General features: G+C 43.7%; 1 protein-coding gene across 2 annotated transcripts in view; it reads left to right on the top strand.

Annotated features, from left to right (window-relative positions):
- Positions 1–14643, top strand: part of DNAH7 (dynein axonemal heavy chain 7) — a 129826-nt gene that overhangs the window by 17536 nt on the left and 97647 nt on the right. Inside the window, exons 9-17 of one of the 2 annotated variants that reach the window (XM_060281450.1) lie at positions 2699–2818; positions 3648–3831; positions 5554–5733; positions 6074–6349; positions 6506–6633; positions 9253–9331; positions 9691–9915; positions 10765–10911; positions 12586–13271. In XM_060281450.1, the coding sequence (XP_060137433.1) occupies positions 2699–2818; positions 3648–3831; positions 5554–5733; positions 6074–6349; positions 6506–6633; positions 9253–9331; positions 9691–9915; positions 10765–10911; positions 12586–13271 (2025 nt within the window). Of the gene's footprint in view, positions 1–2698; positions 2819–3647; positions 3832–5553; positions 5734–6073; positions 6350–6505; positions 6634–9252; positions 9332–9690; positions 9916–10764; positions 10912–12585; positions 13272–14643 lie in introns of those variants that run through there. The other variant, XM_060281453.1, reaches the window with a different exon arrangement.

Below are 14643 nucleotides of genomic sequence, written 5' to 3'. Positions count from 1 at the left end.
AATAATGATTTACAAATATAGGAGACCATTTATGCTGTCTAGATACAAGTTTTCCCTTCTACTTGGCTGATTTAAGTAGGTTTAAGTAGATTTTGCTTAAAGAACATCTTTGTTCCTGTGGAATAAGAGAAATACCGGTAGTGTGTTTGGACCATGTTGTTTTGTTTTGCACTTGGTATAAGCAGCCCAGGGAGTGGCTCATTCTTCCATTATTAAAAACTTTACCCAGAAGAGCCAATGAAATTTGAGTTTTTAGTGTTTTTCCTATCCCTTGCACCAAATAGGAAGCAAATGATGAAGTAAATTTTCTGTTGCCTCCCCTTTGAGTCTTAGGTTTTCTTATTATGTTAATGACCATGTGTATTATCAACTTTTATTGAAGATATGTGATTGCTTTTATTTGAATCCAGATGCCTTTAAAATAATTTATAAGAGTTTTGAAGCCGTCTAGATTCAAATCGAGAAACATACTGTTTTAAGTCAAAAGATGCGTGCTACATAAGCTGTTAAACTAAGGCGTCTTCCATTCATACGCTTGTAATCTGTTTTCATATTTAATTATTTGAAAATGTAAACAGAAAAAGCGATTGCTTCTGTGAAATCCTATGGACCCCCAGGGGCTGTAGGAGAGATCTGATCTTCTCCTCTGAAGTTGGAGATGGGGCTCCAGCATTGGAGAGGGAAATCAGAACATCTTTCCTTACTGCTGCTGGCTCCTCCAAAGCCCATCCCAGCCGCCATTGAAGCTCTGATGTCAGAACGGCCAAAAGGGAGTCGATGTCAGGAAGCAGCTTGGATCCAAAGGTCCCTTGGAGATTTTGTTTATGTATTTGTCGTTTCCTACAATTCTTGTCTCAAAGTGACTTACAGGTTGGTTGGTTGGTTTCAAGAATACATTTAATACCCAAAAGATCAGAAGATTTAAAAACTATTAACTAAAAGCACTCATAAATGCACCAACAAAGAAACATCCTACTTGGTCCTGCTGAAGACCAGCAGGGTAAGACAGTAGAACTGGCAATATTTTGCTGCTTCCCACTTTAAGTTTCCAATGTTAAGGTACTAGTCCCTCAGATCATATTGGGAGTAATCCAGAATGCCATTTATTATTTTATTTTATATTATTTTATATTATATTATTTTATATTTTATATTATATTATATTATTTGCATGTACGAAATTTCCTATGCATATCAGTGGAAGAGTTAGCTCCCAAGTGCAAGAGGTGGTTCCCCTCTCCCACCTGTAATGAATGGGATCCCCCCCCCCCCCCGTGGAGCTTAGGTATTTAAAATAAGCCACTGGGCTGGAGCAACTGGCTATATTCCTCCTCATGATCATCATATAGAAGTCCTTGTTTGGACTTGTTTGGATTTGGAAATAGACTTAATTTCCAAATCCAAACAAGGACTTACATATGATGAAAGCATGCTGTGCTTTTGACAAATCGGGTCCTCCTCACAGAGGTGATATCATCAGGACTGACCTCATTGTTGTGTGGGTGGGAGCGACTGGATAGCCACAACAACCCGATTGGTGGTCCCTCGGTTGCTGGGCAGATGTGGGCAATGGGATTTTTTTGTGTATTAACTGAGGGACCTTTATATATACCGCTGCACATTGTGTAGAGCTTCTTCTTTTCGCTTTCTGCACCGGATCACCTGCCCACCCTCCTTGCTATGACCTTGCCATGGGATGCGGGTGGCGCTGTGGTCTAAACCACTGAGCCTAGGGCTTGCCGATCGGAAGGTTGGCGGTTCGAATCCCTGTGACGGGGTGAGCTCCTGTTGCTCGGTCCCAGCTCCTGCCAACCTAGCAGTTCGAAAGCACGTCAAAATGCAAGTAGATAAATAGGTACCACTCTGGTGGGAAGGTAAACGGCATTTCCATGCGCTGCTCTGGTTTGCCAGAAGCGGCTTAGTCATGCTGGCCACATGACCTGGAAGCTGTACGCCGGCTCCCTCGGCCTATAGAGCGAGATGAGCACTGCAACCCCAGAGTTGTCCATGACTGAACCTAATGGTCAGGGGTCCCTTTACCTTTATGACCTTGCCATGCCATCGTGGGTCATCTGCTGTTGGGGCAGGGGCCCGGTAGGAATTTTCCCATTTGGCTGATTGGCTGGTGCCACTTGGATTTCGCCTGCTGCGTAGCAAATTGTCACAACTTTGTAAGTTTTGGCAGTTAGGCATTGATTCAAGGTGGTCTGGAGGGGAGGTCGGAGAACTTGGCCCCTCCAATGCGCAACAGGTATTCCGTTAAAGGAATCTAGGGACTCTCCATGCTTTTGTCAACCCCTTTCGGGGAGTAGGGCCACGCAAGAGTCCTTGGGAGCATTTTGGGGTGAGCTTGAGTCATGTGACCGTACCAGTGCTCCCCCACGGTGTTTACCTGTATTGACGATATGGTGGGGCCCAGTCATCAGTGCTGCCCTGCTGAGGTCAGGTGCAGCTAGTCGGGAACCAATGCCTAAACAAACCACACACTATCTGTAATCAATAAAGTTGTGGCCAAAATTATGCCAATAATCTAAAACTAAATTCTGTGTCAATTGTGTCTTTATTATTGGGAAGCTCCTGGGGATCTTAACACACAACAGAACAGAACATTTATGGTTTTCTTTGTTTAAAGCTATAAACACCAGAACAAGTGACTTGGGAAAAGGTGTTTACCAGATTGTTTTCATGACTCCTACAGAAATTTGCGCTTATTTGATAAAGAGGCATTTCATAGTCGTTCGGACTCGATGGAGCTCTCGTTCTTCCAGAACATAGTTGTGAGGCATATGGAAGCTACCAAAGACGCTCTTTTTAAAAAGTAAGACCAAAGCGTATTTTGTGAATAATGTACCTCAGGTTTAAGGGCTGGCCACAACTCCTTTTTCGATTACTTGTTCAGGGATGGAGTTTCCTGTCATACTTGAAATGCTGTTTTGGATATGAATACTAGAACTTTCTAGGGATATGTATATGCGTACATCAACCTGTTGCTAGTCTCGTGTATTCAAATGGAATTGATTCTGCTCTTTATTTTAATTTTTATTTCCTGTTAATCTGCAATGATATTATTATTTTTTGTGTGGGGAGGTGCAGTGTTTTTTTCCACAGAAGAGCCCACCATATTTCGCTTGTTGGGAAAGATGTGATTATTCTCTTAGCCAGTTTGTTTATTGTCATTTGGAGTGCTGTGCGGAATGTGGCTGTATGACTGTATATTCGTACCTTGGAAGTCGAACAGCCTAGTTCTCGAACGTTTTGGCTCCTGAACGATCAAAACCTGGAAGTGACTCTTCCGGTTTTCGAACATTCTTTTGGAAGCCGATAGTCCAACGGGACTTCCGTGGCTTCCGATTGGCTGCAGGAGCTTCCTGCAGCCAATCAGAAGCTGCATTTTGGTTTTGGAACATTTTGGCTTGCGGAACAGATTCTGTTCAACTCCCTAGGTATTGGGGCCCTATTGGCTAGTGCCTGTGACATCACTGATGTCAAGCAGCTCACATCTATTTGATGCTTCATACTTTATTGTATGGTTTTGCAAGACAGGACGTTTGAACTCTTAGGAGTCAATTTAGTCAACAATACCAAAAAATAGTGTTAAAAGGTGTGTTCAGGTGAGATTCACTTAAAACATTTCCTTTCCCTTTCAGGTGGTTTCCAGAAGTGCAGAATATCTATTACCAAGGCAATAAACGAAAGCAAGTGCCCACAAATGCCAGCAGTGCTAAATTAGAGGCGTTCTTCAACTGCGCTGCTACTTTAATGACCCAGCAACTTCAAAGTTTAGCTTTGGTTTCAATGCAGGATTTTACAGATTTAATTGTACCGCCTCCAGTAAGTAAGATTTCCTGGCTGGACTATGAACTTGTCTATACACGCCCCATTTTTCAGTGTGCATCTTATGAATATATTTTCTAGGAAGATAGACGGCTGCAAAAGGCTGCAAAAGATCAGGCATTTTTTTGGCTTTTGATACACAAAGGAACACCGCTGTAGCTTGGCTGACATGTGACTGATGCTCAGCTAGTGATTGCGAGTCTTGAATATTCAAGGGGAACGGGTGAATTCAGACACATGAAATTATTATTAATGCCTAGCAGGGGAGATACCATGATTGCGAAGATTGTGATTAATGTACTGATTGCAATTATCTTTGCAAATTTGAAAGTCAGGGTGGAACAGGTGTCAATAGTTGTCAACATGATGAGTCAACTCATATTGCCTCTTATTGGCCTGCTTTGTATGTAACAGCATATCGTAGTTTTAGCATTATGCAGTGAGCCTCAGTAAGCCTTGGAGAGTACTAAGCTAGATGGACCAATGGCCTGGCTCAGTGTAAGGTGGCCTCATTCCTTCATATCTTGATCATGACTGACGGACTTTTATGTTTCTTGTGAACAGATAAGAAACATCTGTTCCTAAGTCACTGCAAAACAAAATAGAAGCCATTGTTTCAGCCCTGGAAACTTAACGATTCTCGAAGAATGAACAGGTGTCTGAAGAGTCCAAGAATGCCACAACCCACCCCCACACTTATATAATAATAATAATAATAATAATAATAATAATAATAATAAGTATTAGTCCCGGAACTCACCATGAACATCTCTCTTGTTCTCTTAGAATGGCAATGGCATCCACCTGAGATGTTCTCGGAACTGAGCTCTTGCGAGTTCCAGCTGAAAAAAAAGCCAATAATAATAATAATAATAATAATAATAATAATAATAATTCAATTTATATACTACCCTTTATCAAAAGATCCCAGCACAACATTAAAAACACATTACAGAACATCAATGATAGAAACATAATAAAAACATAAGAAGCATAAAGGTAAAGGGTAAAGGTACCCCTGACCATTAGGTCCAGTTGCGGATGACTCTGGGGTTGCACACTCATCTCACTTTATAGGCCGAGGGAGCCGGCGTTTGTCCTCAGACAGCTTCCGGGTCATGTGGCCAGCATGACTAAGCCGCTTCTGGTGAACCAGAGCAGCGCATGGAAATGCCATTTACCTTCCCGCCAGAGTGGTACCTATTTCTCTACTTGCACTTTGATGTTCTTTTGAACTGCTGGGTTGGCAGGAGCTGGCCACATCACAGGGATTTGAACCACCGACCTTCTGATTGGCAAGGAATTCCGACCTTCTGATTGGCAAGTCCTGGGGCTCTGCGGTTTAGACCACAGTGCCACCCTACCCTAATAAGACGCATACTGACAGCTTAATCATAATAACAGTCCTCTTTTCCACACTTTCACAGGCTGTAGATTATTGAATAGCCATAGGACTGGGTAAAGAGGAATGTTTTTGCCTAGCACTTAAAGTCATGTAATGATGGCACTAGGCAAGCCTCTCTGGAGAGAGCATTCCACAATCGGGGAGCCACCACAGAAAAAGGCCTGTTCTCTTGTTGCCACCCTCTGAACCTCTCTGGGACGGGGGGCAGATAGAAGGGCCTCTAATGACAAGCGCAGGGTTGGAGTCATTATACATTGAGCCTGATTGCTTTCTGTCCTGTAGGCTAGCTAATGCACTTAGTTCTTTTCCGGCAGAAATCTCATCGAGCCTATGAACACGCTGGATTTATAATAAGGCTGATCCTTGAAAACGAGAATGTTAAGTTTGAGCCTACATTTTCTGACTATGAAATCATATTCCTGAATATTTATTCAGTTATGGTGAAAGCTGTTAACCTATTGCCCAGAGTGGAGACCAAGCTTTATTCAAAGTGGGTAAGCAATTCTCTAATAACATAGTTTGTTGCTTTTCTGCCAGCCTTGAGCTAAAAAGCTGAACTATACCTTGTGAGCTTTAGATCTGAACTGTTGCTTCCCTGGAAGTAACCTCTGTTGACATCGGAGGGGATGATTTCTCAGTAACGTTCTCCTTGTCTGCTCCTTGGAGAGGCTCTTCCTGAGATGAGGGGAAGCCAGATCCTACTAGGACGTGAGAAGGAAACCCCTCTCTCCCATGCCCTAGCAACCAAGAAACAGCACATAGGCAATCTTAGTCAACATCTTCCTTTCCTTTACTAAAAGTAAGAGAAACTATGCATATATCTTGTTTTGAAAGCCTGAAAGCAAGAACAGATCCATGAACTTGAGACCCATAATCCTTGATGAAATTTTGGAAGCGCATAAGAAGAAGGTGAGCGATGAGATTGCCAAGCAGAGTGTGGCACCTATCGAGCACCTCAAACTCTACGACAAGTACCATGATTTGATAACCAAACAAGCAGATCGGGACATCGATCAGTTCCTTTCGGAGGCATACACGTTTGACGAAATAACAGGAGCGATTGCCCAGTACCAAAACCTCCGGGATGAAATTCAGTACAATTCTAGAAAGGTAATGTGTGTGGGGCAGTTTCGTTTAGTGTTCTCCAGGATGTTTAGAAAGAAAAGAAAATGCAAATGATCAGCAGGATTATTATAATTCTGTAATTTTGGGGGTGATCATTGCTTTCCATAATTAACCAATTTCCCACCCTTATTTGTGCTGCAGGTTATTCGTCTTGGAATGTATGAGTTGCACTGTGATGAACTGATTAGAACGCTGACAAAACGAGCTGATGCTATTTGTTCCAAAATCATTGCCAAAATGTTCAAAGACCATCAGGATCTAAATACGAAGTAAGTGTAATATCAGGTGGCCCTGATCGAAGTCTAGTAGGGGGCACCTAATTTGTAACAGCTGATGGCTGCCGTTTAGGACCTGGATTTGTAACCATGTGAAAAGGTGTACCCAGTATAGGTGTGGGCAACCTTTTTCCAGCCTTCCAGGTCTATGGGCCAGTGGTGGATGTGGCCAGGGGGAAAGGTGGGTGGGTCAATGGACATTACTCTTCCCTTTGCACGATTTGCTACATGGCAGCCATGCAAAAATCTGAGGTTTTTTGCTCCTCAGCAAGGTGGCCTCATCGGAGTTCAGGGATGCATCCCAGCCAGGCAAAAATCATAGAGTTGTAGTGAGTTGGAAGGGAGCATGCAGGAGAAGATTGAATGGCCACATTTAGCCCTGAGCCTGAGGCTCCTCAGTTCTGATGTAGTTGATTCAATTGGGCCTGGATGAGGATGCCATGTGGATGGTGTGGCAATCAGCCTCAAGTTAGGCCGGGTTACTAAGGGTTAACAAAATAGAACTGTTAGAACCCAAGGGGGTGGGCTCTGGCTGAGTATAAAAAGCCCACCCCTGGAGTCAGTTGGTCAGGTAGTAGTCGGTTGGTAGTTGGTTGGTTGGTAGTCGGTTGGTAGTAGGAAGTAGATTGGAGAGGAGAGTTAGTTGAGAGTTGGTTGTTAGTAGAGATAGAGCTGGTTTAAATACTGAGGTGAGGCATAGATGGTGTGGGTTATTAATCAGTCAGGATAGAGAGTTTGAGTGCTTATTTACAAAAAACATTTAGTTGTCTTTAGCGGTAATAGGCCGGTAATAGTTATAATTAGAGGTAATAGGCCGGTATAGGAAACATCTGTTATTTGGAACATTATTAAGACTAATACTGAAACCATTACGCTTATGTACCAACAATAAAGCAACATATTTTACTTCCACAATATCCTGGTCTGAAGTGATTAATAAGTGACAGCAGGTATTTATTTTGTCGTTGGCGCAGTCATCAATAGATCGTAAAACATCCGGGGGTGCTGCGCAGGTCAGGGTGACCGCGACATAAAGGAATGCCTGTGTCTGAATGCATGTCTTCATCAGCATTGGTTGTGCACTTGGAAGGCTGTTTCCATGTGTGGATCTCCCCTTCTTGGATCAGGACATGTTCTTTTTTTAAGGTGGAGGACTCCCTGGTCCTGAATGGGGTAACTGTGCCCCTGAAGGACCAGGTGTGCAGCCTGGGAGTCATTTTGGACTCATGGCTGTCCATGGAGGCGCAGGTTAATTCTGTGTCCAGGGCGGCTGTCTACCAGCTCCATCTGGTACGCAGGCTGAGACCCTACCTGCCCACAGACTGTCTCACCAGAGTGGTGCATGCTCTGGTTATCTCCCGCTTGGACTACTGCAATGCGCTCTACGTGGGGCTACCTTTGAAAGTGACCCGGAAACTGCAATTAATCCAGAATGCGGCAGCTAGACTAGTGACTGGGAGTGGCCGCCGGGACCACATAACACCGGTCCTGAGAGATCTACATTGGCTCCCAGTATGTTTCCGAGCACAATTCAAAGTGCTGGTACTGACCTTTAAAGCCCTAAACAGCCTCCACCCCCACCATTCAGCCCGGACACTGAGATCCAGCACCGAGGGCCTTCTGGTGGTTCCCTCGTTGCGAGAAGCCAAGTTGCAGGGAACCAGACAGAGGGCCTTCTCGGTAGTGGCACCCGCCCTGTGAAATGCCCTCCCAGCAGATGTCAAGGCAATAAGTAACTATTTTACTTTTAGAAGACAACTGAAGGTGGCCCTGTTTAGGGAAGCTTTTAATGTTTGATGCTGTACTGTTTTTAATATTCGGTTGGAAGCCGCCCAGAGTGGCTGGGGAAACCCAGCCAGATGGGCGGGGTATAAATAATAAATTATTATTATTATTATTAGATGCTCTGTTCTCTCTGCCCTATATGTTCTCATGCCACTACGTACCTCACTCAAGTTATCACTCAATTATAATTGCCCGGGCTATATATTTTTTGCCCCTTGCGTTGTTTCTTGATAGGTTTGGCAGTTCTGCGCAAATGATCGGGCCCTATCGTATGGTCCCTGTTCCCAGTAAAGCGACAGTCTTCTCTTCTGCGGCACAACTCTGCCTGCCCTCTCTCTGACACTGCATGGTTGTGGAATTGTTAGCATTTCTTGTTTTATAAAAGACGTTCAGAATGGGGAGTGTGTAGGCCTTCCCTTCTCATCCATTGTAGAAGGATGCTTAAGTCAAGATAGAAGGTAGACTTGGATCTCCTGGTAGATTTGTATTAGATAAGCAATGGCTTCGGGTTGTTTTAGAATGAAGACAACAAAATTACTCATCCACATTTTACTGCTGAAACGAAGAAAACTGGTTGGAAGGGGAAGCTAACCTGGAGTGGATTTTTGTGTGAAAGCCCTGGGGGCAGAATGAACCCAGGGCTCCAAATTCTTATGTACGTCCTTCTGGGTGGTGGATCTCGGAGTTCTAGGAAGCCTGAAGTCTACTCACCGCCGAGACCGAAAGGCACTGTTTCACTGGAATGCAAAATGGATTGGTTTCCTAAATCTGTTGCATGTATGTTTCTGTCTATCTACCCATCTATCTAATTTGCTTTTCCAACTTCAGGCTGTGTGAAGAGTTTGAAAAGATAGCAGAGAGGGCCCTTTCCACTCCATCAAATACACACGAACTAATGGAATTTAAGGTATGCATTTCTTTTTACAAGGAAATAAATTTACTTTAAAAAAAACTGAAAACAAAAGGTTTTCTCAATTCTAAGAATCCACACAGGCTATGCATAAGTACCGCCAAGGACAAGCAGCAACCCCCCCAATGTTTCATTCCTTTTTGGCTTAACAATTTTTTTATAAAGCACACTTTAATGACTCTATTCGGAATTCCTTTTGCCATATTTAAGCAAACCTAATTATGTCTTGGAGTGTGACTGTACGTTATGTTTAAAAATAAATAAATGCAATAAATGAATTTTTTTCAGGTTGAAAGAGTGCTAAAACGTGTTTGCCACCAAGAGCATGAATCGGTTGTTGTTTCTTCCCCCACTAGGCTTATATCGAGAAAGTGGAAACAGTTGACATGCTGGAGATGGAGCAGAGATTAATTGACTCTAAAAACTGCCTTGCATTCCTGATAGAGTGTACAAATTTTTCGCCAGTAGATATTCGACTGAACAACAGTGTCTTTCAGTGGTATGGGCGAATGGGGGAGATTTTTGAAGAACACAGAAAGATCATTAAGGAGAAAACAGAACAATTTCAAGAAGGGCTTAAAGTAAGCGTTCAGTTCTTTTTTTTTTTTAAGGTACTTGGTTTACTGGGATAATACTGTGGATTGCTGCGTTGATAGTACTTATTTTAAAGCAAGCGGATATCAGTTAACTTGCTCAAGGCAAGTGCCAATTTGGGCTTTAGTCCTTTTAATAGTATGATTGACCTACCAAAATCCCAGCAGTAAAGTGTTTCTGCCCTGATCCTTCATGATCCAGCAAATAGGGATGGTAGGCAGAAACATTTGCCCTTCCTTGGAGGTTTTTAAGCAGGTGTTGGATGGCCATCTGTCATGGATGATTTAACTGAGATTCCTGCATTGTAGGGGGTTGGACTAGATGACCCTCGGGGTTCCTTCCACCGCCACAATTCTGTGGTTCTGTGATTCTACAGCTGGGTTGGGGCCTTAACTTGTTAGCTCACAAAGCACCCCACCCTACTTTTTAAAATATAAGGTTTTATGTGTAATAGTTCCATGGAAAATAGTTAAATTAATTGCTTTATAACAGGCAACCCCCAAACTTAGCCCTCCAGATGTTTTGGGACTACAACTCCCATCATCCCTAGCTAACAGGACCAGTGGCCAGGGATGGTGGGGGTTGTAGTCCCAAAACATCTGGAGGGCCGAGTTTGGGGGTGCCTGCTTTATAGGCTTTATGGCTGGGCTGTTTTAGATCCTTGGCTCTCACTTTACAGTACTGATCTTCTGTATTTTTTATTTCTTCTTATGCAAACCCAGTGACAAAAGGCACACTAAATATGTACAAATAAGCTTCTGCCCTCATATTCTAATACTCTATGATGTGTATATGCATGCCTTTGTCTCTGTCTCATATCTGCAACTATTTATTAGATGCGCTGTGAAAGATTTGTCGAGGAGCTGGAGAGTTATGCTAAGCAAGTTGAAGAATTTTATTCTTACGGAGACCTTCAGGAAATCAACCGGTACCTGAAAAAAGCCCAGGCATTGAATACAAAGCTAGATGCAGCTGCTGATAAGGTAAGGCTTTGGGTTTGTCTTCATAGGGGATGGTAGCTTTTAGCTCAATGACAGACCATACAGAAGGTCTCAGATTCAATTCTGGCAAATGCGGCCTGCCACACCTCCCCATTTCACCTGCGAAGTCGTTTGTGGGAATCCACGGCTACCTGCAATACACCTGACAACATAGATGATGTCAGGTTTGTTGAAGTCAGAGTAGCAAAACCGCAGCTAAGCAGCTCAAATCATATATATGACTGACACCCTTCTTTGGAAATTAAACCAATGTTCAAAAGCTTTACTTGCAGAAACTTATAAAACAGGGGTCAGCAAACTTTTTCAGCAGGGGGCCGGTCCACTGTCCCTCAGACCTTGTGGGGGGGGAGGACTATATTTTTTTGGGGGAAATAACGAATTCCTATGCCCACAAATAACCCAGAGATGCATTTTAAATAAAATGACACATTCTACTCATATAAAAACACACTGATTCCTGGACCGCCGGAGGACCGGATTTAGAAGGCGATTGGGCCGGATCGGGCCCCTGGGCCTTAGTTTGCCTACCCATGAATTAAAACATAATACAGTCACATAATACAATCCAAGCATAGGCTTACAGCAGGCATAGCCAAATGTGGCCCTCCAGATGTTTTGGGACTACAACTCCCATCATCCCTAGCTAACAGGACCAGTGGTCAGGGGTGATGGGAATTGTAATCCCAAAACATCTGGAGGGCCACATTTGGACATGCCTGGCTTACAGTATCTTCTTCTAACTTCTAAACAACCATATATTCCTCTCTTTCCAGAGCTCAGCACTTTCAGTCTTCTGTATCTCAGTTAGGCCATGCCTTGCAGCTCCTATGAGAGATTCTCCTGCAGCTTTGCTCTCTTTCTTTTGCGCAGAGAAGAAGCACTCTCACACTCTACTCAACTTAGTAGTGTTCACAGTGGATTCTAAAGCACAGTCACATAAAATGGAGTCTCTGCACTAGATGTCTCCTAGGGGACCAACATTAGCCAATCACATGAGAACTGCTAGAGAATGCTCTAGAAATCAGTTACCAACCAAACAATTTTAAACACACAGTAATGCGTACAAGCATTTACAATTTCAGTGAATTAAATTGTTATACTTAACAAGGTTTGGGGTGGGTAGGGGCAGGGCTTTAAGGAACGAGCGAGAGCTTAAAGTGGCCTCCTGCTTGTTCCTTTGCTGGAGAAAGGCACTCTCCGAACTGCCCATCAGCAGCAGGAACATGCGTTGCTCAAGGAGCAGGAAGCAGTTTTCTCCCAGTGCTGGAAAAGGAAGCTGCCTGTGCTACTCCTTTCACCTTCTGAAAGCATCGGGGGCAGAAAGGAGCTGTGCAGGGAGACTTGCAAAGCTCCTGAAGGAGCGTCTCCACCCCCATTGTTCAGCCCAGACACTGAAGTCCAGCGCTGAGAGTCCAGATGGGCAGGGAATGAACGAATGAATGGATAAATAAATAAATAAATAAATAAATAAATAAATAAATAAATAAATATCACATACACAGAATTTATTTTGGTATCTCTGTACCTACTGCACTGTGTAGATTTTTAAACCACATGTATGACTTCCACCCTCTAAAAGTTGTAGTGTAGATATGATTTAATGCATGATCTATGATATGTTTTTTTAGAAAAACAATTCTGCTTCTCTCTCTCTAGATTGATCAGTTTAATGCAGAGGAGGAGGCATATGGGTGGTTGGCATCTCAATATCCTCAACGTAAAAAAATCCAAGATACGTTAAATCCGTATCTTCGGCTTTACGATATGGCAGTAGAGTTTAACACCAAATACAGAAACTGGATGGATGGAATATTCACCAAGGTGAACCCGGATACAGTTGAGTTAGATACAGGAAACTACTGGCGTGCATTGTACAAACTGGAAAAAACCTTCCACGATTCCCCAAATGCCTTATTTCTAACAACAAGGGTCAGGACAAAAGTGGAGGAATTTAAGGAGCACATCCCGTTGATCCAAGTGATTTGCAACCCCGGCTTGCAAGACCGGCATTGGGAGGCCATGTCAGAAATAGCTGGGTTCCCTCTGAAGCCCTCCGAAGATTCAACTGTCTCTTCATATATTGATATGCACCTTGAGCAATTCTTGGAAAAATTCGAAGGCATCAGTGAAACAGCCAGCAAAGAGCATTCGCTTGAGAAGGCCATGGTGAAAATGATTTCAGAATGGGATGCCATGGAATTTGTTCTTCTTCCTTACAGGGAAACCGGGACTCACATTTTATCATCTGTGGATGATATTCAGATGTTGCTGGATGACCACATTGTTAAAACGCAGACCATGAGAGGATCACCTTTCATTAAACCTTATGAAAAGAAGATGAGGTAAAATATTTCCTAAGGGGGCGACGTCAATAACATAGCACACAAGTGGCCTTGTTTGATTTGTGGTGTAGATCAGGCACGTCCAACAGGTAGATCGTGATCTACCGGTAGATCACTGGACGTCTGTGGTAGATCACTGGTGGATCACTGGCTCCCCTCAAAGAAGCTCAACAACTTTGATCTGAACCCCCCAAAACCGGGCTTTCCTCCCTAAATGGGGTAGATCACTGTGTCCTTTTAACTCTGTGAGTAGATCGCAGTCCCTTGGGAGTTGGCCACCCCTGAGATGATTCAAAGCTATTTATGGCTCAAAGGACATGCGAGAATGGCAGACCTTTGTGAAAAAGCAAATTGCTGATTTCATATAAATTCAATGTGGGAGTAAGGTAGTTTAAAGTATAGGGCAGGCTGGAGAGGAGAGGTAAACTCCTTTTACCATACTTCCCACTCCCCAGTCCCCCTTAACTTCTGTGGTTTTCCTCTCTTTTTGCTTTGAGACTGGAAGTAGCCTCCTCTGGGAGGAAAAGAAGGTAGGACATTTTTTTTGGAGGGAAAGCATTATGGTGGAGGGAGAGTTTGGCTCCCAGAGCCCATCCTCTGCTTAATTTCCCACCAGTCCCTACTTGGGCCCTACCATTCTTACATCATGCAATCTCACAGGAACCCTGTGAAGTAAAATGCTGAGTGAAAACATAATACGTATTGGTTTTATGGTTTCTGTACAGATAGATGTACTCTTGCTTCTCCTGTGTCGCTCTCCTCCTGCCTTTACAAAAAACCCAAAGAGTGGATACTAAATAAGCAGACAAATTGGACAGGTCTATGGATTTGACACCATTGACCATGATGTACTTCTGGACCATCTAGAGGAGCTGGGAGCTGGGGGCAATGTTATACAGTGGTTTCGCACCTTCCTCCTGGGCCATGTTCAGAAAGTGGTGCTGGGGATGAGTGTTCAGACCCCTGGGCCCTCACTTGTGGGGTGCCTCAGGGTTCCGTCCTCTCCCCCATGCTTTTTAACATCTACATGAAGCCGCTGGGAGAGATCATCAGGGGGCTTAGGCTGGGTGTTCATCATTATTCAGATGATACTCAGCTCTACCTCTCTTTTAAATCAGAACCAGTGAAGGTGGTGAATGTCCTGTGTGAGTGTCTGGAGGTGGTTGGAGGATGAGTGGTGGCTAACAGATCGAGGTTGAATCCTGACGACAGAAGTACTGTTTTGTGGGGACAGGGGGTGGGCTAGTGTGGAAGATACCCTGGTTCTGAATGGGGTAACTATGCCCCTGAAGGACTAGGTGCGCAGCCTGGGAGTCATTTTGGACTCACAGCTGTCCATGGAGGCACAGGTCAAGGAAATGAACAACTATCT

Source organism: Zootoca vivipara, chromosome 1 (genome assembly GCF_963506605.1).
Source record: "Zootoca vivipara chromosome 1, rZooViv1.1, whole genome shotgun sequence".
In the NCBI taxonomy this organism is placed as follows: Eukaryota; Metazoa; Chordata; class Lepidosauria; order Squamata; family Lacertidae; genus Zootoca; species Zootoca vivipara.
Note: the sequence above shows the minus strand (reverse complement) of the source record. Positions and strands in the feature narration are given on the sequence as shown.